The sequence below is a fragment of the Trichoderma breve genome, chromosome 6, assembly GCF_028502605.1.
Source record: "Trichoderma breve strain T069 chromosome 6, whole genome shotgun sequence".
Classification (NCBI taxonomy): Eukaryota; Fungi; Ascomycota; class Sordariomycetes; order Hypocreales; family Hypocreaceae; genus Trichoderma; species Trichoderma breve.
The window spans coordinates 1,017,484-1,044,364 of NC_079237.1; the positions used below are offsets into that span (position 1 = coordinate 1,017,484).

Sequence of the window (26,881 nt, forward strand, 5' to 3'; positions counted from 1 at the left end):
CTTCCAATGAATCGATTGTGTTGTGTAGAGAATGTCAAAGTGGAAACGATATGCATGGTGGTGATTGTATAGACTAAATAAATAAGCTTAAATCTAGATCCTGTTCCGACAAAGTGAATAGCTAAAAATACAAAGGCCACTGCCCTCCATAGGTATATATCCTCAAAGCGTATGAGGTGCCAGCGACATCCAACGTTCTCCGATCGTGCGCCTTCTCCAGTCTTCAAATTCTTACCCCGACAACCCCATGATCCTCCTGAAACCGACATTTTCAACCACCCACGAGCCGCCCAGTTTAAATGCTCCTGGTCCCTCCAGCTGCGAATCCACTTTCCCCATGGCCATCCTGGTTAGGAAGTCTCCCAGGTGCTCTGTTGGCGAATGCATCCCCTTCATCAAGCCGATGAAGGGCGACAGCGCCGCAACGCTAACCTTGTATAGCGCTCCTGGGTCTGGAATATATGGCAGAATAGCCTTGTGCTCCCTTGGATCCACGAAAGCTGGTCGCACAGAATCCGCCTGGATGCTCGTCGGATTCGAAGCTGTCAAATTGCCCAACTCCGTCTCCGTTTCTCCTTTGACCCGAGCAAAGATGGCAGAAAAGCGGCCCGGCTTCTGCGTAGCGCCCTCGCCCGATACATAGATGAAGCGGAACGACTCTGATGGTGACGTTGTGAGCGTAGAAAAAGACTTTGCAGCGGCGAGGGTGTAATCCTTGGTGATTTTGACGTATTCTTGTGCATTGACCTTGGTCTGGCTAATACCGAGAGCCCAGACGCAAGCTTTTGCGCCTTGCAGCTGTTCTAGCACCTTTGAGTCGTACTTCTCAAAGTCTTGGTGGAGGATGACGTTGATTCGGGGATCTTTGGCGTCTTCAACCATGCGTATGGGCTTGCGGCTGAGAATGGAGATTTTGGTAATGTCTTTGGCCTTGATCATGGCGTCCAGGACGGAGCTGCCCACCAAGCCAGTGGCGCCTGTCAGGATGATGTGCATTTTGATAGAGATTGTGGGTTGTGTGTATATGTAGTTGGGTGGTTGTCGTCAAACGTAGTCAGTGCCACGTATAAGTCGAAATACTCTGTAAGAAGAAACCCCTTGAGTCTTATCGGACACAATAGTACTTGATGAAAAACAAGCAGAAGGATGAATTAAGATTAAGTTGGACAATGCTCTAAGAAAGAATCTACAAGACAGACAAACAGCTGTTGTTATATAAGGCAACACAAGTGCCGGGAGTGTCACCAGGCGGAATTATTAACTCCAGCCCAAAAGGTTCAGTTCCCGGACATAAGTGCCGCTACGCGTATGCTGACAAGCTATTTCCCTGATTGGGAGAAGCCTGGCTCGTCGGGAATCCACCAGGATGACGGAAAACTGGATCTCCGCATCTCCGCCTCAAGAAGCTCGGCTCGTGTACCGCGAGATCTCTTGCAATCTCCGTGTTGGTATCCTTAACGCGAAAAATTGATGATCTTGGCCATGTTATCATGACATTATAATTCTTCTAGACATAATCGTTCAATGATGTAAGCATATATGTAGAATGGCATTCATCACCATACCCATCTGACGTGATGTTTTTGGACTTTGTGTCTCGTCGGCTGATGCATCAACCCCGCGAATCCTACAAATCCCATCCTAATGCAAAGATATCATCTCATCCAAATGGCATTGGATATCTCAATCGGATAACTGATGAGCTCATCACAGTCACAGCTTCCGGCTGATGCGTCGCTCATCCGAAGGAGCTGACGTTACCCTGCAGGAGGAGCAAACTCAATAAGATGGACCCCATTTAACCCTTTACACTACGTATATTTGTAGGATTGCTTGCACTTGTTTTAGGAAACGCATTGAATTAATTGTAAAATCTCAAAGATGAAGGTTGTACAAAAGAAAGGATGCACGGGTGCTGGTTATCTTGGATTAATATTCACTGCTCCGGATATATGCATCGGATAACAGTACCCGCTCAGTTATCTCCCATCTTAAACTCGCTAGCGGACCTCAATTGAGCTCAATAAATAAGACACACTCTTTTTCGTATTTCGCATTCGATATACGTGTTGACTCTAACCCCTTGGAATATCCGCTGTTGCATCGCTTCCAGCCATGGCCCCAAATTTTGATATTCTGACCGCCACTGCTGATGACCTCCAACCGGAGCTAAGCTCTGGCGGCATAAACAGCAAGCAGCTAGTGAAGATATATCTCTCGCAGATTGAGCGCCACAACGACTACCTCAAAGCCGTAATCAGTACAGCTCCCGAGGCACTTCTATTAGAGAGAGCCGCAATTTTAGATGATGAAAGACAGAGCGGAAAGCTTCGAAGCCCCCTCCATGGAATCCCAATCCTCGTCAAGGATAATGTCGCAACGCATCCATCGACGGGTCTAGACACAACAGCTGGTAGTCTGGCGTTGGTTGATTCGAAGCCGAGGAGCAATGCGCCTATTATAGACCGAGTAGGTACTTGCGTAAAACTTGATTTTGTTGAGATGAGCTAAATCGGAGGCCATTAAGCTCCTGGAAGCTGGACTCATCATCATAGGCAAAGCCAGCTTGTCGGTAAGTGACTACCCAACAGTCAGAATTAATGTACACAATAAACTAATTCCCTATTCAGGAACTCTCATGGTGGAAGTCAGTAATGATTACAGATTTAACTGGCATTGTTCTTCAATACACTGACACAACTAATGGCGCAGGGGCACAAATCTTCTCTGTGGCTGGAACAGCATAAGCGGCCAAGCTCAATCCCCCTACGTCAAAGGAGGCCTTCTCATCGGTGATTCATTCGCAGGACACAGCGTAAGTGAAACAAAAGCAGTGCCCTGTATTATCCCTTCCCGAAACACTGATTCATCTGGCAACATTCCTTAGAACCCTGGTGGATCTTCATCTGGCTCTGCGATCGCCGTGGCAGCCGGATTCGCCCCCATCAGCATTGGAACCGAGACATTTGGCTCACTCATGCTGCCTGCGGGCCGAGCCGCCCTTTACTCACTCAAACCTGGCCGTGCGCTGATCTCCACTAGGGGCATTGTCCCCATTTCGAACTTCTCGGACCAACCCGGCCCTATGACAAAGACTACGAAGGATTTGGCGGTGTTGATGGACATTATTACAGATCCTGACAATGTTCCGTCTGGTGGCTACGCTTCGCGTGTAACGGGCTCATGGGAGGGCATCAAGATTGGCACATTGGACCCGGAAAAGTGGACGTATCCTCCTGAGATTCGAAAGGTCTTGGATGAAGGAATGGAAAAACAACTGGTGAGATTTGTACCTTTGCTTCGCTTTGTCAGTTTCATTCTTGGTTATACTAAGTTGACTAGAACGATCAAATTCGGGATGCATATGCAACTATTAAGCAACATGTGTCAGTTTTCAAGGACAATGTTCCATTGAGAACTGCAGACACTTTGACGATCAACGGCGAAGATGTATTGCTCAAGATCTTTGGTAAGTCTGCTGTGCGTCAATCTGAACATAAGACACACATGGCTGAGGTATCAGGGAGTAGAAAAGGACTTTAAAGAACAGTTTGAGGAGTATCTCCAACTTCTAGAAACGCCACAAATCAAGACCTTAGGCGAACTAATCGCTTTCAACAAGAAGAATGCCGATAGAGAGCTACCCCCAGGTAACTTAATGCCGCCTCTCGCAGAAATGCTTGAGAAGACTCCCAGATCTAACAACTCCTAGGCTATGATAACCAAGAGATCCTTGAACGTAGCGAAAACACGGACATAACGCCCGAAGACCGTGCAAACTATGTCGCCCACCTGAAGAAACTCGGTCGCGACGAAGGCATCGATAAGATATTTGACGAATATGGCATCAACGTCGTGATGGGACCGCTGGAGTCTCCATTGTACTATTTCGCTGCGGCCTGCGGTACAATCTCCCTTCTTCCCGCTTCACCTGGTTTAAAAACTTGTATGGCTAATACTTTTTCCTTTAGGATACCCCGTTGCCGCCATGCCGCTTGGCTACCTTGAGTACAACGGACGTCCGCACGGGCTAGGGGCTGTTGCGAAAGAGGAGGGCCTTCTTATCCAACTCCAGAGCGCATATGAAGCAGTTTTCCCGCCACGGAAGCCGCCAACTCTTTTCCGTTGAAACTGGATTTACAAGATTATCAAGATATAATGTCTGCCCGAGCCATGAGCTGATTGCGCAATAGCATGCAATCATTAACGACTTGTGTACTTAGCGATAAAAGACATAGGAAGCGGGTAGTGATAGTAGAACACACTGGATGAATGTGGCAGCCTACATCAATCTCAATCATGTTGAATAGTTGGAAGAAAAAAGATACTTGTCCCTCAGCCATGTGAAGCTGTCCTCATTGGCAATTACGAGGTCCAACTGATAAACAGGTATAAGCCTGTACAACAAGTTACTATCGACAGAAGGGAAAGATAAGGCCAAGCTAAGTGAAGCTTCTATTTCTACTCTCTCGTTACCCTTTTCTAACATTTTTGCTGTTTCTAATGTACTTACTTACTCGCAAGTAGGTAACAACTCATCTGCAAATCCCCTATTTGGAGCGTTTAAACAATAATGGTTTCAACTGGTTAATACAGGTTTCGCTTCCATCCACCTTCTGCTTCGAAAAGCTTACCCACTTCCTTCGCTACCTTGAGAAGATGGCGGTCGCGATATCTCGGAGCCACAAGCGAAACACCTATCGGCATGCCAGAGTGTCCCTGAAAGCCCGGGATGTTTACCACCGGTGTATGCAACGCGGACCAGCCAACGCAAAACGCCGAGTCGCCCGTGAACTCGAGCCCTACTGGAGCTTCGTCGACAACACTAGGAGTCAAAATAGCAGTATATTTGCCAGCAATCTCATCAATCTTGGGCCGCAACGCAGCGATACCATCAAAGGCCTTCAGCTGCTCACGGCGGTCGTACCCAGCTTTTCGCTCTACATAGCCGGCCAGCTGCGGTGAAAGCTGGTCCTTGGCAGTGCGATGTTCGGGAAGGAAAAAGGTCTCCCCTTCGGTCTGGAGGACAACGTTGTGCCAACGAGGCAGATTGTCAAACTCAGTCGGCAGATCGACTTCCTCTACTTCGGCACCATGAGCACGAAGGATTTCGACAGCGCGGGCAATCGCATTGCGAGTGCCTTCCCCTGCGATTGGCCAGACAACCGTCTTGCATAGAGCAAAGCGCGCGCCTTTGATGCCGTCAAAGTCACTAGGCTCGTCGTCACGCAGTGCGAACGCATCAGCGACGAGGTCCAGGTCATCAACGCCACGGGCGAAAATGCCAATGGTGTCCAACATTAGCGAGGAAATCTTCAGACCTTCGCGGGAAACGGCGTTCCAGGTGGGCTTGATTGAATAAACGCCGTTGAAAGAGCCGGGGCGGATGGTGGACCCGCCGGTCTGGGTGCCGAGCGCGACCGGGGCTTGCAAGTCTCCAACGGCGGCTCCAGAGCCGGAGGAGGAGCCGCCCGGGGTGCGGGACGGGTTGTGCGGGTTGCGTGTCGAGGCCGGTCCGGTATACGAGGCAGCGAACTCAGCCGTTGTAGTTTTGCCTGAGTTTGGACATGTCAACGAGGTTGTGGCTAAAGGAAAGGGAGGAGGGAGGAGTTTGAAAACTAACCAAGAAACAAAACGCCAGCGTGGCGGAGGAGGATAATAGATGCTGCGTCGAGCTTCGGAAAGTCGCCCTTGTAAATCGGCGAATTGTGAGCTGTCGGCATATCTAGACACACCCTACCCTTAGCTCTGCCAACACACACCTCCACAGGCCAGATGCAACACGGTACTACATACCCTTTGTATAAATGACATCCTTGACGGCAACGGGCATTCCATGAAGGGGACCTCTGTCTTGCATCGGCACTTTATCCAGAGCCCTCGCCTGCTGGAGGACGTAATCCCTATCGAGGTACGCCCAAGCTCCGACGTCGGCATCACGCACGTCTATGCGCCGCAGCAATGAGCGTGCATAACCCTCAATCGTCAGCTCACCAGCACGAATTCTGGCGAGAGCTTGGGTTGCCGTAAGCAAGTATGCGTCGTCGCTGCCCATATTGCCTCGCAAAGCCTTCCTGATCCTCCTGGGAAGAAATGAAAGTAAACAATCCAGCTTGACTGTTGGTAAGCGCACGAGGGCGTCTTCTCTAATAAAGATGTCTAGACGTCTTGGTCAGCTAATTACAGCCTACCAATCGGCCAATCAAGTATGCCTGTCAACTGTACCTTGACAGGCGGCTGCCGAGGCCTGGTTTTGTCTTGACAGCGGCTATTATTGGCTGACCTCGAACAGGTTTCGCCTGATGAGGCAATATGAAAAAGAAGAGCCAGAAAAGACAAGCCGAAGTTTTGTCTGAGATGAAGCAAGATTCCAAAGAATCTAAACAGAATAAAGAGCACACGAGTCCTCGTCCTTTGTAAGCAGCCAAAGAGACTCGCCTTGGGATGATCCACACAACCTGGAGCATGGGGTGAGCAAACGACTGTGCAGGGCTAAAAAAGAGGGTTTTGGATTCAGAATGGATCAAGGTGTAGTTTTTGCGAGCAGTGGACTGAGCCGACCTACCAGAATGCAGAATAAAATCTTGGCACTGTTTCTCTTTCAAAGAACGGCGTCACCAGAAAGATGCAGAACAAGAAAGCAGCGGCTATCATGGGGCATCTTCTATATATAGGGGCCAGAGGTCAAGGATATTGGCGTGTAGGGCCATTAGGCAAATTTAGGACGCCATTGAAAAGCTGGACTAGAAAGCAAACTGTGTAACTCGACATGGGCGCCTCGGATGTGACCCGCCACGCAACAGCCGGGAGAAGAAAAAAAGAAAAGGTAATTCTCAAGGCCCCTTGGGGTTGCGCGCGTTGATACTCTGGTCTCAGTTGCTCCGTCTGTCTGTGTGACAGGCCGAACCCGGCCCCTCTTTATTTCACCTTGCGATTCCATCTGCCCATGCCATCTCATCATTACCCACCCACTCGGCGAGGGCCTGCAGTATCTGCCAGCCCTGCAGCTCGTGATGCAGCTCTTTGAGGCTTCGTCCACGACCAAACAGGTAATCTGAGGCGAGGCGAGGCAAGGCAAGGGGCTGTACCCAGCACACCGGAGCCGGTGAACAGCTGAGAGTCACAGGTCGAAGCTGTGGCGGTCGGGCTGAACAGCAGCCGCCTCGAGACACGGTACAGGATGGTGTCGCAATAAGCAGATGTCTGCCATCGCATGCCTGTAAGCATAGTATCGGGCTGCATGGCGTGCTAGCGTGCAGCCGGTCAAGCAAGCAAGCAAGCAAGCAAGCAAGCAGGGGAGTGGAAAAGCACATCGTGCTATGCGTACATGTGCCCAGTCGGCTATCATTGGGCTGAAATCCTCGCAAGCCTGGCCTCAGATAGTGGCAGAGCTACAGCACAAACCAAATTGGTGGGGGAATGGCGTCGGGCCGTGCCCAGGGGCTGCCTGGCTGGCCTGAGACACGTGGACCGGCCTCGCAACAAGACCTCGAATGTGCATGTGCGGCCATTGTATTCGTAGGTGAGTGTATCTGTATCCTTGTCTTTGATGTCCCGAGGGCAGCCGGTCCAGGCTTATACTCCCTCTCTGTCTGGGTTTGCCTCGACTCGGTCATGGCGAGCTCTCAGAGAGTGGAGATGAGGAACCCCGCTACCGCCGTCAGCAATCACAGCCGGCTGTTGACAGTCGGAAGAGTTCTGTTCTGAAATACATGCAGTTGGTAAGCATGTCGGGTGTGGCTTGCAGCTGGGCGGGCAGAATAGAACAGCCCGTCTAAGAGGGACAACAGATGAAGTTTGGTGAGGGCAAACAACACTGTGCAAGCAATCCATGGATGGAGTTAGGTTGAGTTGAAAATCATTACGGGGAAGTGGCAGCTAGTGTAGGGCACTTAGCTTAGGGAAGGCGGGGGAGCTAGAGCAATAGCGGCAGAACTACTCCGTACTTCCTTCCTCTCTATCAGGTATCTCTCCCTCCTTAGTAGCCTCGATGGGTCTCGACAAAGCACCAGAGAGTATTAAAGCGCCTCTCTACTGCGGCAATCTGCCCTGAGTAAGGCCTGTTGTCATTTGTGACATCTCAATTTTACGCCTCCACTCACTGACCGATCTTCCCGATGTCGTCTATGCAAAATGCGGTTGCTTCCACACCTCACGGGCCTCCATGCAAGATGCAAGCCATGAAGTTCATGGTGTCCCTTGATGTAATGCCCCGACCGTTCAAAACGCAAAGAATCTTTGGTGCCAACGTATTCCGATGTTGCATTAGGTAACAGTATTAAGCGTCATAGAGCATGCAGAGGAAGCAATTATGGTCTCCATGTACTATCCATCAGCATCAAAGTGCAAGGGTTGACAAGTAACGCTCATACAGTACATGCACCTTGCAAGAACTCCTCATAGGTACGGCATGTATTGAAGAGCGTACTGTAATTTGAGACACGGGATGCTAGCCAACTACTACTTTATTCGGCTGTCTCTTCCACGGTGCGGCTGATCCATATCCCTGGGCCATCGTATTCACTAGCTGAGACAAGCAAAAAGCAAATCGGGACAGGCTTCCCTGTCCCATGGTGCCGGGTCATTTCCCTTGCCTCGCAGGATCGCAAAATACGCCTGAAATCTCCCTATTGTACTTCTTTTCTTTTCTTTTTCTTCTTATTTACTAGGCTGCGGCTGATTCATGGGCCTCTTAGAGAAACACTAGTTTTGTTTCCTCCTTGCTTGGAAACGAATCCAATTGGATCTCCTTTCTCAAGATGAGGAGCAGGCTTGTAAGTGAGAAAAAGCAAAACAAGGGCAGTTCGACTCTCGTTCGTAGAAGTCTTCCTACTCTTTCCGAAGTGGCTGGCCAATAGCCCTGTGTGCTTGTTTTCTCCCAGTGAAGCTACACTCCCTGCATAGCGCCACGATGGACGGCGATATAGTGATTGGATCTAAAGTTTCCTCGTAGTACGATAGCCGCAGGGCCTTGTATCCTTGTATAAATGAAGCTCGCCTGACCCCCTTAATACCGAACAGGGTATATGGGACGAATCACAATAAGCAACCTTAGAGAGGGCGCAAAGCCTAGAAGTGCCTCCTACATGATTGCATCATGGATATGTCTCCGGTTTGATCTGTCTCACATTATAGCATCATACATGTAGTCTTGTGGCCAATAGATGTTTGACTTGGAAAAAAGGAAGCGCTTGAATTGACTTCAAAATACCAAATTTCGTCTTAGCTGCCACATACGAGCAGGCAAATGTTCAGCTCTCGGTCAGTATCACACTAGCAAAGCCTCGTAGGATCATTGTGGAACATGGGATACATGGGTCATCAGACAAGCTTCAAAGGACGATGGAAGAGACTGTGTGAACATCATAACCATTTGACCGTGTTGTTGTCATACTGGACATAAGACGCTCGTCGGCAACGGCGGCAGTTGGAAACCAACACCGTCGATACCTTGATGGATCTGCACAGTTTTGAGCCGTCCATCTCTTTATCCCTAGACGGATCTGCCGTGTAAATTGAGTTTTCCGATTCCCGTTAGCAGCGGCATTGTACCCCCGCTCAAAGGAGGTCCCATGATGGACTGCATGCAGCGCATAAAGCCAAGTCGCCAATAGCCTGATCCCGTCAATCTGAGAGAACAAGCGGTGTCAAGATTGAGGTGATGAAGCAGTCAGTCGTTGGAGGCTTACCAACAGCAAGACGTAGTTTTTAACTCATAACAAAAGAACACATACCATTTAGCCCTTGACGCCTTGGAATGGGGAGTAGTAATGTTCACATCCATGTTTTGCTGATGGTGTTGGCTCTCTGTACAATAGATATACGGAATACATACATGCACATGCACCGATTTGCCAATGCCAAGCCCACTGCAAGGACAACATCACCTCAGCGGATACTTACGGCGTCTCTCATATTTCTCCTAGCCTGAAATACGTTGTGCCGTATCGCCAGTATCCCGTGACATGCCGGTTATGCATCTCAGCCTGCCATTGTCTGGTACTTTTGCGGTGGGCGGTATTACCTGTTTGGTGCACCATGGACGGTAACATTGAAGCTCAGCCAAATTTGATGGCCCTGCATATATGAGAACCTCCCAACCTGGTTGCAGACACCACAGTTTGATGACTCTAACACAACAGAAAAACGGAACAATTGCAACTCATGATAACATATATAGAAACAGCCGCCATGAATAATACTCCGCACCTGCATCGGACTTTAGCAAGAACCACTTCGGACCATCATCTATCGACCCCCACAAGCGCCAGATTCAGGCCCGTAAAAACCCTCAACTCGTGCATCTAGCCTTCGCTAGCACCAACGCTACGGGCATCACCCAAGCCCTGAACCACCCCCAAAAAAGGCGAGCTTCTCTACCAAGGACCCAAATTCGACCGAATGCTTACGCCCACGTGATGACGCGTTCTGTCGGCGATTGTGCTGTTCAATAGATCAAAGCGTGTGCTTGCGCGTTGCTCGTAGTTATCCGAAGGGCGTTAAAGTGCGTGGAAGGGCGCTGTGGGATCCTTGGTGCCTAGCAGCTCGTAGCAAGTAATCACTTATTGAATCAAAACCCCGCTCCGGGCTTTCAACATCCAATCCATATAATAATGCTCGAGTTCACAATGCTCTCCTTCATGAAAACAATCTTGTTGAATACATAGACAAACGAGTGTCAATTCACGGTTCATCATGGTTCAAAAGATAACGCAGGAATACGCCAATCACGGCCTCTCACTGAAATGCGACATCTACACTCAAGACGACTATCCAAAGACCAACCCCGTGTTTCTGTACTTTCACCCTGGAGGACTTGTCGACGGGAACCGTGATGTCATTGCGCCTTGGCTCGTACAGGTGAGAAGAAGCAAAAGGGCTGAAAAAAGGACACTTTATAGAGCATTTCCATTGACATGTAAAATTGTAGGTGTGCATTCGGCGGAAATGGCCTCTCATCTCCCCGAGTTATCGTCTTCTCCCTCAGGCGGGCGGACAGGGCCTCTTGGAAGACGCCACCGCAGCATATGAATTTGCGCAGAATTGGGACACTCCAGCTTCTTCCAAACGATTAGTTATTGTTGGAGGCGCCAGTGGAGGTTACTTCATGGCTACTCTCATCGCTCACCACTGCCAACCCAAACCTTTCGCCCTCTTCTCCATTCAGGGCATCAACACCTTCCACCATCCCTTCTTCAACTCATCCATCCAAACCGCCGGCGAGGAAATCCCCCATGCGTCAATGGAAAAGTACATCGCCGGTCCAATCCAAGTCGGCGAAATGCCCACTGACGAATCCACATTTGTCCTGGACAAACTAACTCCCGACGGCGCAAAGAATCCATCATTCACGCCTCCCGTACCCGCCGCGAGAACATCACCAGAGGATAGTAGCTTCCGGGGCATGCTCTACGACTACTACACCTTCAACAACTCCTTCCTCGGCATAGTCGACTTTGTCGACCTCGGATACCAATGGGCGAAACTTCCCGAGTCCAAGGACCGAGTCACACAGTGGCCTAAGACGGTCATCTTCCACGGCAACAAGGACCCTGATGTGGAGCTCAATGTGAGCGAGGACATGCGTGACTGCTTGGGGGAAGACAAGGTCACGTTGGTTGTCGCTGATGGCCAGCCTCATTTGTATGAGCTGGAGAAGTTTATCGAGGATGATGCTCCTGGAATGGATGCCGTGAGGGAGGCCGTAGCTCGGTTGGATGAGATTGTGGCCTCTGCGTAATGGAACGTAATGTGTTATCAGATATGATTACGACTTTATTTCAAAATTGCTTTCATTGGAGATAGCGTCTAGTGAGATAGATGCCACCTACGAAAAGTCTCACGATTGGGTGATTCTGAACCAAAGACTGATTCCAAGTCAGCACTCACGCAGGGAGATTCTTGAGGGATTGCTGGGATCAGAGTAAGCTGAGAGGATGTTGGAGTGAATGTTATTCGTAAATTCTAGTCAGCTATAAGAATGGCCTCTCCAACGAGACCTGTCCCTACCCGCTTCCAATTTTCTTCCCGCATTATGTATGCTCTGAAGATGGATGATTAACTACAATGACAAAATACATGTGAATAAGAAGAAAAAGGCAAAAAAAGAAAGACCGTTTACATCACGATCCCTTCCCACAATTTAAAACACGACTATGGCATGCTTTTTCACCAACCCACATCCATTATTCTTTCCTCCTTTTATTCAACACCCGTCACACCCCTTCTCCCCGGATGATCGATCCACGCAATCTTCATTCATTCTGCCGTCCCATGTTGGTCCACTAGTGAGATGAAATAATAGCAACGAGGGTTGCCTGGTCATTACGAAAGGTGTAGCTGGAGAGGTTTAGGGTTACATGAGAAAATGATTCCTGATCAAGTGTTTCATTATGAAGAAGTGGCTTTCTCGAGGCAGGCTTGAAGCTGTTTGTGGAGAAATCTCTGGTTAGTTGACATGACGAGCCGTCTCAGGTATATATAAAGGTGAAAGACGAACCTGTTCGGGCATAATGCCCTGGTTGCTCAGATATCGACACATGCTCTTGACTAGCTCGACTTGCTCCTCGGGGTTGAGGCTAGTAATGGCCGTCTCCAGGACGCTGCCAAGGGTGACTTTGTGGACCTCGATGAAGGTGTGGAAGTACATGTAGGCGAAGAAGCCCATAATGAACTGGCAGTCCATACGGTCCGTCATGCCGCCGTGTCCTGGGATAGAGTCGCCAAAGTCCTTAATCTTGAAGGTGCGCTTGAGACCGGAAGCGAAGAAACCGCCGAAAGGAGCGATGAGAGACGCAAAGGTGGCCAGTGCCAGGGCGTGCAGCTGCATCGGCGCAAACGTAAGAGAGAAGTTGGTGCCCGGGGGGAGGAAGAAGAATTGCGGGAGCTCGTAGGTGCGTGGGAGGAAAACGGGGTTTACGTCGCATTTGAGTCCAGTAAAGACATTGGCGCCAAGGTCCTGCAGGTTGGATTGATGTGAGTATTAGACAATCGAATTGGTAGGGGAAGGGGGGCCACTTGATTGACTTACGTTGACAGGGCAAATGAAATACTTAGAGCGCATCAAAATGTTGACGAGCAAAAAGGAGAAGAGAATGGTCATGATCCATGCGCCGACAAATCCTTCAACAGTCTTCTTCGGCGAAAGCTTGATGAGCTGTGTGCGGCCAAAGGCAATACCACAAATGTAAGCAAAGATGTCGTTGGTGATGACCAGAGCCGCTGGCAGGAAAAACCAAATCATTCCCTCAAAGATGTTGTTCATGACAAAGTGGGCCTGAACGACGATGAGATATAAAGCCATGTGAGTCCAAGCAAAGTTGGTAAACTGGAACTTGTAGTGTCCGGCCTGAAGCGAAGCGACAAAGTAGACGAATCCTGGGCCGGCGTTAGAAGAACCCGTCTAGAAGTCTCATTGCAACTAATGAGGATTTACTTACCAAAGACGTAGAGCACAAAGCTGATGAAGCGGTGATGGGTAGCCAAAGGCAGAAGAACCTTGTCTACGAGCACAATATGCTTGAAGTAATAGATGACGCTCTCGCCATACAGGAAGTACATGGTAGAGGCTAAGAAGTACCAATTCAAGCTCTTGGTGGAGCGCAGCGATCTGGCACGGCTAGGAACATTGGCGATGGCAATGACTTCCTTGAAAGAAATGATTTGGACAGCTGTAACAATGGCGATCATGTAGATGTGCCCCATGAACAGCGCGCCAAAGAAGCCACCGATCATGACCAGCGTCCAGAAGGTCCGTGTCCAGAAGTTGGCCTTTTTCTTTTCATACTCGGCCTGCTTCTCGGCGGCAGTCGCGGGTCTCTGTTTGTCGCATCATGTTAATTCCCGGTTTCTCTTCATCCTCGAGGCGAGAGACAATAAGTGCGAAAGAGAATGGCAGCTAGAGCTCACCTCTTGTACAGCCGCCAGCTTGGCTTGAGTCTGGGCCCTGGTTCTTGTTGGGGACCCCTCTTCGCTCTTGTCGCTGAAGCTAGACCGGCGGCCCTCGGAGCCGCTGAGCTGGCCATTTGCATTCTTCATTGGGGACTTGCCCCCTCTCTTTGATCTAGCCATGGCGTGTCTGGATAGGTGAAACGGTGGGACAGGACAGGAGTCGCGATTCAACGGAGTGCTCGGAGGAGGATCGTCGATGGTAGGAGCTTCGGCAGGCTGCGATGCGGTGCCTGAGTTAGTCCAGCGCACAGTCGCCGTCTTGAGTAGTTGGTTCTTCTCACCTTATGTACTCGACATTCCCAGCAGCGGTGGAGGGCGATTTAAATGTCGAGGTGGCCTTGCCCGATGGTGATGTGGGAAATCAGAAGCTACGTGGAGCTGACGAGTTTTGGTATCCCCATTATTACCGTGCTGCTGCGTGCGCCTGTAAATGCCTGGGGCTTGGCGCTAGCGAGCTGCTGGGATTGCTGAGGCTTTGGGCTAGGCGGGAGTTTCACTGAAACCAGCACTGGACCTCAAGAACTCTCCATGGGCGGAGCTTTTTCCAAGAAGTGTGTAATACATCCAAATAGTATAGCAGAATGCGCGGGCACTTTTCAAACGTTTGTCAGGTACAGTGCTATCTTCTATCTAGTAGCTGCTACTTCTTCTACATGCTACCAGAATCTTGAAGCCATCTCGTCCCTGTACTTGGAGGTCGCCAATGTTATGTAATTTAAATAATAAGGATGCCGCATGCTCAAATTAATGTCGGGGTCCTGCGACTCCCCGTGCGCCATGACCGCATTCGCTTGGGCTCCCCGCAAACGCATGTGACGGCCATTTTGTATGTTGAGCAGTACCTCTTCCTACCTGGCCTCAACAAACTTATGAAGCTGTTTGCTATGCATAACACAGTTAGGGGAATAGAAAATGGAAACTGAAAATATAATTTTTTCGCAAACAACATAAGATGTGTCTGAAAATATCGAATTACTTCAATCAGAGTCTTTAGAGGCAGCCTGCAATGCACAATCTCAGTCATGGCGCAACCAAAAGTCGTCTCTAAGCAGGGACGACGTCATGCGACATGATGCGTAGATCAGGGCTGAGGAGTTGCACCGCCTCTTCCGCTCATATTTGCTAAGCCTTGAATCCAGGGCATGGCGCTGCATGCCGTGCTGCGATGTATGCTCGCAATTGGCTATTCTTTTCGGTATTTAATGACGTATGCTCCGTATCAATGGAGTAAATCTCGTTTCTGGTCACAGCAAATATTGCGCCCGAGCTACGCTTGGCGGAGAACGTATGTAATCTGCGTAGCGTGTTGAACTACTACAATCTCAACCAAATAAGTCTTCAGCCACACTTTAAAGATTCAGCCACACAAAGGACGGACTTCGAGAAAAAAACGTGACTTCGTGTCGCGTCGATTCGCCCAGCATGTTAATAATCGTGGGGAAGCTGGACCGCGCACCAGCTTCTGGTTCTTTTTTGTCCCACCATGGCTGCATAATTAGCAAAGCAAGCAATAGCCGTGCCAAGTACGCCGCTCATAGCCGCCTGGAGCCATGAAGCAGATGGATTGACGATCCACGAATGATGGATCTCGACGAGTTTTCCGACGATGGCTTTGACGATCTCACCGACAATGTGCTCCAAGAGCTCGAGAATCACGCTCTCCAGTCCACCCAGGCCCGGCCTCAACATGCCTTGACGCAGCAATTCGACTATGCCTGGGAGCAGGAGGATGACGACCTGGACACCACCGAGGTGACCAACGATGTCGGGCTTCCTGTTGGCCGGCCCATTGTCGACAAGACATTGCGACAGCAGCCGCAGCAGAAACCACAGCAGAGACCTCCCGTGCCCAATCCTCGATGGAACCCCACGATCGACTCGGCCGCTGCCAGGCCTGGGGCTCCTCTTGCGGAGCGGACTCGAATGGCCAATGTCCGGCCATTGAACCAGCCTTTCATGAGCTCTCAGCGATTCCCGGATTCCTCGCAAAGTACTAGTCGACCTCAGACAGCACAACTTGCTGCTCTGCCAGTGGCTTCTCAAGGGCAATCGGGGACCATGGTGACGGCACTCCAGAAAAGAATTCGCGTTTTGGAAGCAGAGCTCAATGCCGCTCGTGGCGAAGCCTCTATTCTCCGTTCAAATTCGACAAAAGCGCAGCACAGCTACGACGAGCAGATCGCACGCCTACGGAAGCTGAATGCCGAGCAATTAAGCAAGCAGGAGAAAGCTATGGAGGCAGCCCTGGCGGCTGAGAAACATGCCAATGTGGAACTTCAGTTCATGCAACGCGATATGAAAGAAGCCAATGACCGAGCTCGGAAAAAAGAGCCCAATGCCAACAACACGGCGACTCCAAAGAAAGCCGCTAAAAGTTGGGGCTTTGCTGATGGCTTCGATGAGATGGACATCGCTCCAAGTCCAAGCAAAGGCCAGGGGAGAAGTAAGACGGCCGGATCCGTTGCTACCAATATTGGAGAGCGGACACCGAGCAAGGGGAAGCGAAAGCGCCAGATATCCGAGTCACCGATGAAGGCGCTTGATATACACATGGGCGACGCCGAGATGAGCGAGGCAAAGCCCATCTTTCAGCCAACATTGCAGCAGCCTGTCATCATTGCCGCGCCCACAGTCCCTTTTGATGTACGCAATTACTCACCAATTCAACTTCCGCTTGTTGATATACTGATCTGAATCTGTTAGTTTTTGCAAGTTGTACTTGACCACGGCTTTGCACAAGGCCAGCCCCCCACCTTTGACATACTCTCTCGCATCTCATTCCCTTCTGATCCAACAATCTCATTCTCAACCCTCATTTTCGAAAGACTCCCTCTGATGGGAAATCCCTATCAGCCAATGCAACTCTTGGTCGATTTCGCTGAACAAATCATCATCCTATGGACTCGGTGCTTTGAGGAGCAATTTTGGGAACCCATCAAATACCTTGTGTCGCTCATTTCCTTCACTTTTCAGCTCCACACCTCCTCTGTTGCACCCCTCATCATTTCCAGGCTTGTGCCCGTAGCACAAACAACAATATTCACCGTTGCAGAAGGACCCTCGCGTCTTTCAGACGGTACGGCGGCCAGCAATGACGAGCATGCCATTTTGGAACAGCAGATTGACACAACTCACATTCTCTCGCTGCTATACACGGCATCTTTGGCCTGTGCAACGATACCCACCGAGACTGAGGATGGCGCCAGATACACTTCCGCTGCATTTTGGAAACTCATTTCTCTTGACTTTACTCTTCTTCTTTTGATGCCAAAACAGAAAACTGTTGATATCATTGGAATGCTTGACTTGCTAGCCACCTCTTCGTTGCCCGATTCCATCGGCCCAATATCCGATGAAAAAGATGCGGTATCCGTAGCGCGAGCCGTCATCGAGCGAGTATCTGCTAAGCTGATGGAACATCCCCGCGCCACGACTACCCCGGCGCAAAAACGAAGTGTGCGGCTTGCTGCTCTTCGAACGCTGGTTACTTTTGCAAGACATGAATTTGGTGCCAAGCAGCTGGCATCTCACGACAACGCCCTTCCACGTCTGGTAGCTTGCTTAAGTACCTCCATCGACGAACTCTACGACCAACCAATTCCACCCAGCATTCTTCCTCCCCTTCCCGATGTCATGACATCTTCATCGCTAAAATTCGCCGAATCTACCACCTCGGCCGAACTCTACCGCATAATCTCCCAGTGTGTGACTCTCATCCACACCTTGGCCACGGACCCGTGGACGTCCAACCTAGCTGACATTACTCGAAAACTATCGCTTTCACATGGCGGAAGTCAACGCTACCTAATTGCACTTGGGAGGTTGACTTTTGCAGAAGAGGACCTTGTCATGGAGGCGGGAATTGAGGGAGAGATTGTTGAAGCGGCCCACGAGCTTTTGGAAATGGCTGTGACGCCGGATGAAGGAGAGATTGTGAGTGAAGCTTTTGGGGCTTAACTTATGATGAATGTGGCTTTGTGTGCGTTGACTTGATATCTTTTTTTTTCTTTGGAGCTATGAATTGTGTACTGTAGATAAATTTCCTATACATGTCCTGGATGGGTATTTGTGGCTTAGAAGCACCTTGGTGTGCTTGGTGTTCTGGGTAAAGGGGGGATACTTTATGGATAGCTCTGAATAGTATTCGTCAAAATGGCATCATCTTCATAGATAGCTCTGAATTACATTTGTCAAGATGATATTATCTTCACAGTCGACGCTTTGGGCCTGTTATCATGGTTGACATGGCTGCACGGATCATAATAGGGATGAATAAATAAACACATATCTTCTCGTTTGCTATAGGAGTGTTATCTAGCCATCTACCACGCAATATCAACGACTTTCAGTTGTCAGGCATCGTTAATTCTTCATCTTTCTCGCTTCAGTCTCCTGAACGCATTCGCGTACAGGTACTGCAGTACTTCAGGTACCTTCGCAGTGGTACACGCGAGGTCTCGTGACCAGCCTCGAGGTGCTACTGCCATTGTGCTCCTGCCAGCTGCTGAAATCTCTCCCTCTAGGCAACCATCGTCCTTCTGCCTAGCCTGAATTCACTTCATTTTTTTCCCTCACACAGCCATTTGGCTGTTGAGGCTACCATTTCCTTGATTCCTCTTCTCCCCGGATTTCATTTCTCCTTTTCCTTTCCGCTTCTTCTTGTCATCATCTTGTGTTCATGGCTAAGCTGACAGAGATATGCTGACAGAGATAGATTCACAGGCGTAAATTTTTTTTTTCTACTGGCATCATCATTGTCAAGTCACGATGATGATGGCCTAATGGCGCCCTTCTTCGAGATGGAGCGGCAGATTATATGCAATGAGGCAGGGAAAGTTACCGCAGTTCCGATAACGCCGCCGGCGTGACAGCAAGAGCAGATATTGTTGTTGATGCAGCACCAGCATCAGCGGCAATATGACGACATCAAGAACATTGACAACACCACGATTGCTTCAGAGCTGGCAATACGCAATCTCTGTGTTTTCATCTGTGCCTGCTAGTCATTTTACCGGTACGTTTCTCAGGTATTTGCTCTTATCACTGTCTTCTTCCATCTTCTGTTATGGCGGGAGAGTTGCTTGTAACTATGTCTAAAAATCGACTTTTAGGAGGACTCAGCTCACAGATGGAGTCATGACCCAATGACGGGAAAATCCTGTTTCCAGCCTGGGTGATAAGCTTGTCAATCTTCCTACTCTTCATTCATTGCAGTTGAGCATATGAGGATGGGGATAGAAGTTAGTTCTAACATGCCATATGAAGTCAGTCAATTGGTCCCTTGGTCCCTTGTTAGAGATGAGAACACTTCGGCCTTGAAAACAATCCTGAGTTACAGAAGGCCACAGTGCTTTTCAGTTGTGATCAGGTGATTGGAGGTGGGTGCCATGAGACAGAACGGTCACAAGAACAGACAAGAACGCGGCCGGACAGCGAAACCTTGGGGTTTTGAAGGTGGGCCATGAAGCTACGGGGATGCCGGTATGGAAGGCAACCGAAGCTGGACAACGCAAGCACGAGGAGTGTAACAGAAGACAGGTGCGTCGGGGCATCCAAGGGTAGGTGCCAAAGGGGTCTTGGGACACAACTCAGAGAACTTGAAGCTAACTTGAACACATCTTGCAGCTATTCTGAGAGTCGGCCACTCTAAGAGGAACGCAAACTGAGACGGGAATCTTTCAGCCGGTTCCAACCAAAGCCGCAGTGCCTACGAAAATCTTGCCCGCATAGATGAAGGGCTAGGAGTTGAAGCCGATGGTCTAGATGACGATGGCGATGACACGGACTCCGATGAGTCAAGGAGCGTAAGCAGCCAACTTAGCCTACGATCTTGAAGCTCCCGCCTTCGAAGCCGCTTTCTTGTATCTGCGTCAAAAACACCAAGAACGAAGAACGATCTTGTCGAGAAGCGTCGGTCGTGACTGTCGGTGCAGTGGCGATGTTCGTGTACCATCACGCAAAGTAAGACAAAGAATACGACCTTACAACAAGTATATCCAGAAAGAAGAACCGACATACGTCCTGTGGGATGTGTAACGCATTACTGCAGCCGGTGCAGAAAGTCGATGGGGCTTTGGCGCGCGTGGCGATTGAATGAAAGCATGTTGATGTTTGTCAATGACAATCCCATTCAGTCTTGAATGGGCTCCGTGTATAGGAGAGGAAATTCATTCGGTCTTGAATGGGCTCTGTGTATAGGAGGGAAAATCCCGATTCATCTTCCATGGGCTCCCTTTGCGGGAGATAGCCAGGTTGATGATGGCTTGGGCGGGCCTGGTCTTCCATGGGCTCCTGTTATAGGAGATAGCCAGGTTGGGGTTCGCTGGCAAGAAAATCCCGTTCGATCTTCCATGGGCTCCGTGTATAGGAGATAGCCAGGGTTTCGGCGGGTCCCGATGGTTTTCGGGACTCTAGTCTCATCTTCCATGGGCTCCTCTTGTAGGAGATAGCCAGGTTGGGGTTCGCTGGCAAGGGTTGTCGATCTTCCATGGGCTCCGTGTATAGGAGATTGCCAGGTGGTCGACGGATTCCCGATGGATTTCGGGATGTTTTTTTTTTTTTCATTGCTTTCTCGGTTTGCTGAGGAGGCGAAGAAGATGTCTTTCTATTTCACCGTCAGGGAAGCTTGTTATTCAATAGTCAGTACGCAAAGGCTGTTGCCATTCGGTTCGTCACGATATCGCTGCTTCCCGTACAGTCGAATAGCGGAGACCACATCCGCACTAACATAGACAACAGCATGGCCAACAATATAGGCATTGAATAGCAATTGACGGAGAATTCACGATTATAATATGTACGGTCATCACATACGCCGGGGAATAGTCTAAGGGATTACTACAAAATAAGATTCGGAGAATGATGGAGATATGTACGGAGTAGATATGGGGTACAGTAAGCAAACGTTGAACGAACAGGAAGCATGTGCCGCCACAGAGATGATGACATGAGCGCTCATATATCAAAGATATCTACCGGGCATCTCACATTTTCGTCAAGGTTCTCGCCTCTCTGGCGGCAAATATTAAAATATTATGCAGGTGTTCCGAGGCATCCCTGAGAGTTAATAAGCTTCCCCGCAAAGCTCGATCCCGTGAAGCAATCCCGAGTCAATGCTTCCAGGGCCTGGAATTGCCAGGGCTCGGTCCAACTTATGTAAGCTGCCGGTTGCCTCGGCTCAACCCCACAAACCCCGGCCGGCGACCATCCATAAAGCTCGTGGATCCCCAGATTGTCTGCAAGGGGCGACTTGATTGCTGCAAAGTGATACCGTCTTTACGTCGAATTGTTTCTTACGTCTTGCGGATACAGTACATCACATCACACCATGGCTGTCGAACGAATTGGCTCCATCATCAAGCACCTGGCCCCCGGGTCATCGCTGAACAACATGTAAGGAACCGGCTCTGGCGCGCTTGGGGATTATTTCACATGCTGACACACTATTCGTCTTGTAGCCAGTCCAAGAACCCCGACGACATCGTCATCACCTATGCCGCTCGAACACCGCTCACCAAGGCTGGCAAGGGTGGCCTCAAGGACACCAGTCTAGAGTACATGGTTTATGCTCTGCTGGAGAAGGTTCGCGAGAGGAGCGGTGTTGACCCTGCTCTCGTTGAGGACATCTGCCTCGGCAACGTATGTCATGTCCTGGATTGGTGAGATCTAGCCATATATCGAATTATAGTCCGCTAACAATTGTCTCTCGCAGGTGACCGATGCCCAAGCCGCCTACAAGGTCCGAACTGCTGCCCTCGCTGCCGGCTACCCCAACACCGCCGGTGCCAGCTCCGTCAACCGCTTCTGCTCCTCCGGTCTCAAGGCCATTGCCGACATTGCCCACTCCATCTCCAATGATTCCATCGCTGTGGGCATTGCCATGGGCGCCGAGAGCATGTCTCACGGCCGCCCTACCGAGGAATTTGACGAGGCCGTGTTGAAGAAGAGCCAGGAGGCCGACGACGCCGTTCAGCCCATGGGCTGGACGAGCGAGAACGTCAGCAAGGACTTTGGCATTGACCGAGTTACCATGGACAAGTACGCTGCGGAGAGCTTCCAGCGAGCCGAGAAGGCCCAGAAGGCCGGCCATTTCGACGACGAGATTGTCCCCATCACCACACAGGTCAAGGACAAGAACGGCGAGCTGAAGCAGGTGACGCTGACCCAGGACGACGGCATCCGCGCCGGCACCACCGCTGAGGGCCTGGCCAAGATTCGGGCTGCTTTCCCTCAGTGGGGACCTACCACTACCGGTGGTAACGCCTCCCAGGTTACCGACGGTGCTGCCGCCGTTGTCCTGATGAAGCGATCAACCGCCATCAAGCTGGGTCTGCCCATCATGGCCAAGTACGTTGGCTCCACTGTCGCCGGTGTTGCTCCCCGCATCATGGGCATCGGCCCCAGCGTCGCCATCCCCAAGCTTCTCTCCATCTACAACATCAACCTCAACGACATTGACGTCGTCGAGGTCAACGAGGCCTTTGCCTCCATGGCCGTCTACTGCCGCGACAAGCTCAGCCTGGACTGGTCCAAGATGAACCCCAAGGGAGGCGCCATCGCCCTGGGCCACCCTCTGGGAGCCACGGGTGCCCGACAGGTCGTGACTGGCCTGAGCGAGCTGCGGAGGACCAAGAAGAAGCTGTTGCTGACGAGCATGTGCATTGGTACCGGCCAGGGCATGGCTGGTCTGTTTGTCAACGAACAGGTGTAAAAAAATACCATTGGGATGGATGAGATATGGATCATTGATAATAGGGTCATGTATAGCTAGCTGCCTACTAGATGTCTCTTTTTTTTGTGTGTACTATGAAATACTAGCGGATCTTTTTTTTTTTCTTCAATGTCTGAGCAGCTCGAAGATTTCTCGTCTTTTGTTTTCCAATTGATTTTTCGAGAATCGCGATGTGTGACTTGAGCGCGGATCTCGGCAATGCAGTGTCTCGGCTGTTATGCTGATGGAATGTGGCTGGAATTGGACCTGGTGCTACCCTACAAAAGATGTACAACAATGCGCTGAATGCGTGAGGTATGTAAGCAGGATGAAATTGACGCGCTGTTCTGATATCGCTCCTTTTCCTTTTGGTTCTTCTCTTTGTATCCGTAATCTTTAATAATTACTGGGTGTCGCCTTATATGTGGGCAATGGTGTAAACATCTCTTTCCAATAATGAACTACATACAGATTTACCTATCTCTTATCTTATCAATCATCTCTGAACTGCCCAGTGGCGCTCTGACACCTCGGCATTTTGACCCTTTGGCAGTTTGATAGGTACCTTACTTTGACACTTGACACATTTGACAATGGGCCTCATATCCATAAAGCGATCAGCACATTGAAACCCTGTCCAAAAACAACATCACGCTCACCGAGACCGGCAGCAAACAATGCAGCCCGTCCCGCGACCACCTGCTCGCAGTGTCAGGTGCGCATCCTGTTAGTCAATCGCCGGCCTCTCATTGGTGTCTACCGGCCCTGGGCGGTCTGGCCCTGCACGTTCAGGCGCTGCCTCACCGCATTCGCCCCCCCAAACTTCCAGTGGAGCGGTGCTCTGTGGAGAAGGGTCTTCAGCGCTGTGTCGCACTGTTGTGCCCGCCCTATCCCCGCTGATGTCACCCGCGGCTTCGGCTTGGGAAACCGTCCATTCTGCCTGTATTGCATTGCAATTTTTTCGGTCGCCAAGACTCCATTCCATTGTACACAACTGCAATCCTCCTCCTCTTCTCTCCCCCAGACACTCTTTGGAAGCAACCGGCTGTCGGCGGCTGGGAAAAAGAAACGGGAGAGCTGCACCGCCTTGCTTGGCTTCAGCTTTTATGGAATCCTTGGGCGACGACTCGATCTTCCGCTAGTTAACTGTTTCGAAGCGGTGGATTTGGAGCGTTGGCCCTCGACTTGGACAGGTCGCCTCAAACATCACAACAAGCTCTCCAAAGCCCACAGCATTAACAGAGAACCATCTATAAACCGAGATCCCGAATGCACGATACGATCCCGAGCTCTACGACCCCGATTGTGTAAAAATGTCGGGACCTCCGCCGCCGCTGAACCGCGCGGACTCGTCGAAAGACCACCGCCCTTTGCAACCAAGCACTCTTCGACAAAGCCATACTCCTCCTAGCCGTCCAGGGAGCGGCGATAGCCAGAGCAGCGATGTGTATCCGTCTATCACGGCTATTGGCGACTCGTTTGCCAGCGAATCGACGCCCTTGATACTGGACGACCAGTCAGGGCCCCGCAGCCACGGCACCTTCGACCCTCAATCTTCTTCGCCCCCCAATGGCCTCTTTGGCGGAAGTACCGACGACGAGAGCGAATCGCAGGATCATGGGTCAAACGGTGGCTTCTTTTCGTCGCTCTCGGGGAATGATGACTGGAAAAGGTGGCTCTCAAGGAGGATGCGAACGACTAAGATGGGTCACAGCAGTGAGCTTGCTGAGCAAGCTGGTTTTCGGGATACCCCCTTCATGTGAGCTTGTTTCTTACCGGCGTGTTGCTATTATTGTCGAGACATAGTGACAGCCTAGACTGACTCGGCGGACAGGTATCTGGCATACTACATCCCGTGTCTGAATTGGATCCAACAGTACAAGTGGTCATACCTCCAGGGTGACTTCATTGCAGCCGTCACCATGGCCTCGTTTTACCTCCCGATGGCACTCTCGCTTGCGTCTAATCTGGCACACGTTCCGCCCATCTTCGGTCTCTATGGCTTCATCTTCAATCCCTTCGTATATGCGTTACTCGGATCCTCTCCGCAAATGGTTATCGGCCCTGAGGCAGCTGGATCTCTTCTCGTGGGCACCGTGGTGAAATCGAGGGTCGATTCTGGAGGTGGAGATTCAGAGGACAACGACATTCTGCATGCCCAAATTTGCGGCGTGGTTGGCGGTATGGCTGGCGCCATGGTCCTGATTGCGGGGCTGGCAAGATTGGGTTTCTTGGACAGCGTTTTGAGCAGACCCTTCTTGAGAGGCTTTATTTCAGCCATCGGATTTGTTATTGCAGTGGACCAGCTGATCCCCGAACTCGGCCTTGCTGCCCTTGCGGAAGAGGAGGGCGTAAATCACGGAAGCAGTGTCGACAAAATCGGATTCATTGTCAAAAACGTTGGCGAGACCCACAAGCTGACCTTTGCTGTTGCGGGTGTCAGCTTTGTGATTATTATGATATTCCGGTAAGTTGGAGAGAAGCAATTTTGGCGGACTGACAGGGCCAATTAATAGCTAACGCTTTCATTCTTTGTAGCGAACTAAAGCGTCGTTTGGAGAAGAGGTTTCCTGGAGTTGCCTTTTTCCCTGATCGATTCCTCGTTGTCGTCGTTTCGGCTGTCTTGTGCTGGCACCTTGACTGGGAAGATAAAGGAGTTGAGGTTCTGGGATCTGTTAAGGCTGCCTCTGGAGGCATCTTTGAATTCCGATGGCCTTTCCAGCTCGCCCATATGCAGCACATTCGCTCGGCCATGTCAACGTCTTTCCTCATTGCACTCCTCGGCTTTTTTGAGTCGTCGGTTGCGGCCAAGAGTCTGGGTGGTAGCTCGATCCCTGGCATCGAACTCAGTGCGAACCGAGAAATGATTGCCCTAGGAACCGCCAATCTCGTCGGCTCCATGTTCATGGCACTGCCTGCATTTGGCGGCTATGGACGAAGCAAGGTGAACAAGACGACTGGTGCAAAGACTCCGATGAGCTCCGTGTTTCTCAGTCTGATATCAGTGCTGTCCGTCTTGTTTCTGTTGCCGTATTTCTATTTCTTGCCGGTAAGCAAACAGTATCATGACCCCGATATACCTTTCATTACAGTAGGCTGACCAAACGCGCCTCGCAGAAACCCGTTCTTTCGTCAATGATTTCCGTCGTTGCATGGTCGCTGATAGAAGAGGCTCCTCACGATATTTCATTTTTCCTTAAGATTCGTGGCTGGACTGAGCTGGGTCTCATGGCGGCCATCTTCCTCTCCACCATCTTTTACTCCCTGACCCTTGGTATGGCTCTGGGCGTAGGAATCTCCCTGCTCCTGGTTATCAAGCACAGCACTCGTCCCCGCATCCAGATCCTGGGTCGTGTTCCCGGCACCAACCGATACGAGAACCCGGAATCCCTCGACTCTAGAATCGAGTTTATCGAGGGGTGTCTCATAGTCAAGATTCCAGAGCCTCTGACTTTTGCCAACACCGGCGAGCTCAAAGCACGTCTTCGGCGGTTGGAGTTTTATGGCACATCGCGAGCGCACCCCGCCCTACCGCGCATTCGCAGCCACGATTCAAACCGCAACATCATCTTCGACATCCATGGCGTGACATCCATGGATGGATCTGGCACGCAAGTGCTTGAGGAGATCGTGCGGGAGTACCGCGAGAGGGGCGTACGGGTCTTTTTCGCCCGCGCACCGCATCACCGGGATCACCCTGTGTGGCAACTCATGGACAAGAGCGGTATCGTCGACTTGTGCGGCGAGAGGCACTTTGTTAATGACGTCGACGCTGCACTGCGACTGACTGAATATGAAGACAGCGTGATGACGCAGTGAAGACGAAGACGAAGGCCATCGCAGGGTGGTTTGAATGAAGATTTTGGATGAAGCTACGAGGCTATGCATATCAGCGAATTCTCTGTTTCTTCCCCTTTTTTTTTTCTTTTCTTTTTTTTTTCTATTCTTTCTTTCGTTTTCTACTTTTTGCTTTTACACAGCGGTCATGCATGTATAAACCTAGACCTTGCAGCGTGAGAGGGATTATGTATTTGATACGGTAGCAGCTATTTTTAGAGATATCCAGGTGTTTGCTTATTACTTTTTCAGTCTAGGTATCTGTCGTAGCGGAATATTTCTACTTTTTTTATAGTGTCTACTTTCTTCATGTGTTTGTAATGTCTGGTTAGCCTTCACGAGGGTCTATTACTAAATTCTACCTGATCGATCTGGTAAACTACT

At 50.4% G+C, this 26,881-nt stretch overlaps 8 protein-coding genes across 8 annotated transcripts; 5 read left to right on the forward strand and 3 right to left on the reverse strand.

The window, feature by feature from the left end:
* Positions 1 to 231: 231 nt before the first annotated feature.
* On the reverse strand, positions 232 to 996 carry T069G_09237 (uncharacterized protein; the record flags this gene model as incomplete). The annotated part of the gene is made up of 1 exon (XM_056176447.1): positions 232 to 996. One exon carries the CDS (start codon positions 994 to 996, stop codon positions 232 to 234), a length of 765 nt encoding a protein of 254 aa, XP_056024925.1.
* A 1,119-nt stretch (positions 997 to 2,115) lies between these two features.
* Positions 2,116 to 4,129, forward strand: T069G_09238 (amidase domain-containing protein; the record flags this gene model as incomplete). Its single annotated transcript, XM_056176448.1, has 9 exons — positions 2,116 to 2,469; positions 2,528 to 2,572; positions 2,631 to 2,647; positions 2,713 to 2,815; positions 2,888 to 3,280; positions 3,343 to 3,469; positions 3,531 to 3,650; positions 3,713 to 3,904; positions 3,972 to 4,129. 9 exons carry the CDS (start codon positions 2,116 to 2,118, stop codon positions 4,127 to 4,129), a joined length of 1,509 nt encoding a protein of 502 aa, XP_056024926.1.
* Positions 4,130 to 4,587: 458 nt separating this feature from the next.
* Positions 4,588 to 6,055, reverse strand: T069G_09239 (amidase domain-containing protein; the record flags this gene model as incomplete). The annotated part of the gene is made up of 3 exons (XM_056176449.1): positions 4,588 to 5,555; positions 5,624 to 5,725; positions 5,797 to 6,055. 3 exons carry the CDS (start codon positions 6,053 to 6,055, stop codon positions 4,588 to 4,590), a joined length of 1,329 nt encoding a protein of 442 aa, XP_056024927.1.
* Positions 6,056 to 10,695: 4,640 nt separating this feature from the next.
* T069G_09240 (alpha/beta hydrolase fold domain-containing protein) lies at positions 10,696 to 11,740 on the forward strand (the record flags this gene model as incomplete). The annotated part of the gene is made up of 2 exons (XM_056176450.1): positions 10,696 to 10,860; positions 10,931 to 11,740. 2 exons carry the CDS (start codon positions 10,696 to 10,698, stop codon positions 11,738 to 11,740), a joined length of 975 nt encoding a protein of 324 aa, XP_056024928.1.
* A 650-nt stretch (positions 11,741 to 12,390) lies between these two features.
* Positions 12,391 to 14,070, reverse strand: T069G_09241 (cytidylyltransferase family domain-containing protein; the record flags this gene model as incomplete). Its single annotated transcript, XM_056176451.1, has 5 exons — positions 12,391 to 12,426; positions 12,500 to 12,958; positions 13,031 to 13,377; positions 13,440 to 13,818; positions 13,909 to 14,070. The coding sequence occupies 5 exons, from the start codon at positions 14,068 to 14,070 to the stop codon at positions 12,391 to 12,393; spliced, it is 1,383 nt and encodes a 460-aa protein (XP_056024929.1).
* Positions 14,071 to 15,531: 1,461 nt separating this feature from the next.
* On the forward strand, positions 15,532 to 17,907 carry T069G_09242 (uncharacterized protein; the record flags this gene model as incomplete). Its single annotated transcript, XM_056176452.1, has 2 exons — positions 15,532 to 16,593; positions 16,654 to 17,907. 2 exons carry the CDS (start codon positions 15,532 to 15,534, stop codon positions 17,905 to 17,907), a joined length of 2,316 nt encoding a protein of 771 aa, XP_056024930.1.
* A 3,370-nt stretch (positions 17,908 to 21,277) lies between these two features.
* T069G_09243 (uncharacterized protein) lies at positions 21,278 to 22,660 on the forward strand (the record flags this gene model as incomplete). Its single annotated transcript, XM_056176453.1, has 3 exons — positions 21,278 to 21,342; positions 21,408 to 21,588; positions 21,662 to 22,660. The coding sequence occupies 3 exons, from the start codon at positions 21,278 to 21,280 to the stop codon at positions 22,658 to 22,660; spliced, it is 1,245 nt and encodes a 414-aa protein (XP_056024931.1).
* Positions 22,661 to 23,973: 1,313 nt separating this feature from the next.
* On the forward strand, positions 23,974 to 26,479 carry T069G_09244 (sulfate permease family domain-containing protein; the record flags this gene model as incomplete). Its single annotated transcript, XM_056176454.1, has 4 exons — positions 23,974 to 24,419; positions 24,495 to 25,127; positions 25,199 to 25,709; positions 25,778 to 26,479. 4 exons carry the CDS (start codon positions 23,974 to 23,976, stop codon positions 26,477 to 26,479), a joined length of 2,292 nt encoding a protein of 763 aa, XP_056024932.1.
* Positions 26,480 to 26,881: the final 402 nt, after the last annotated feature.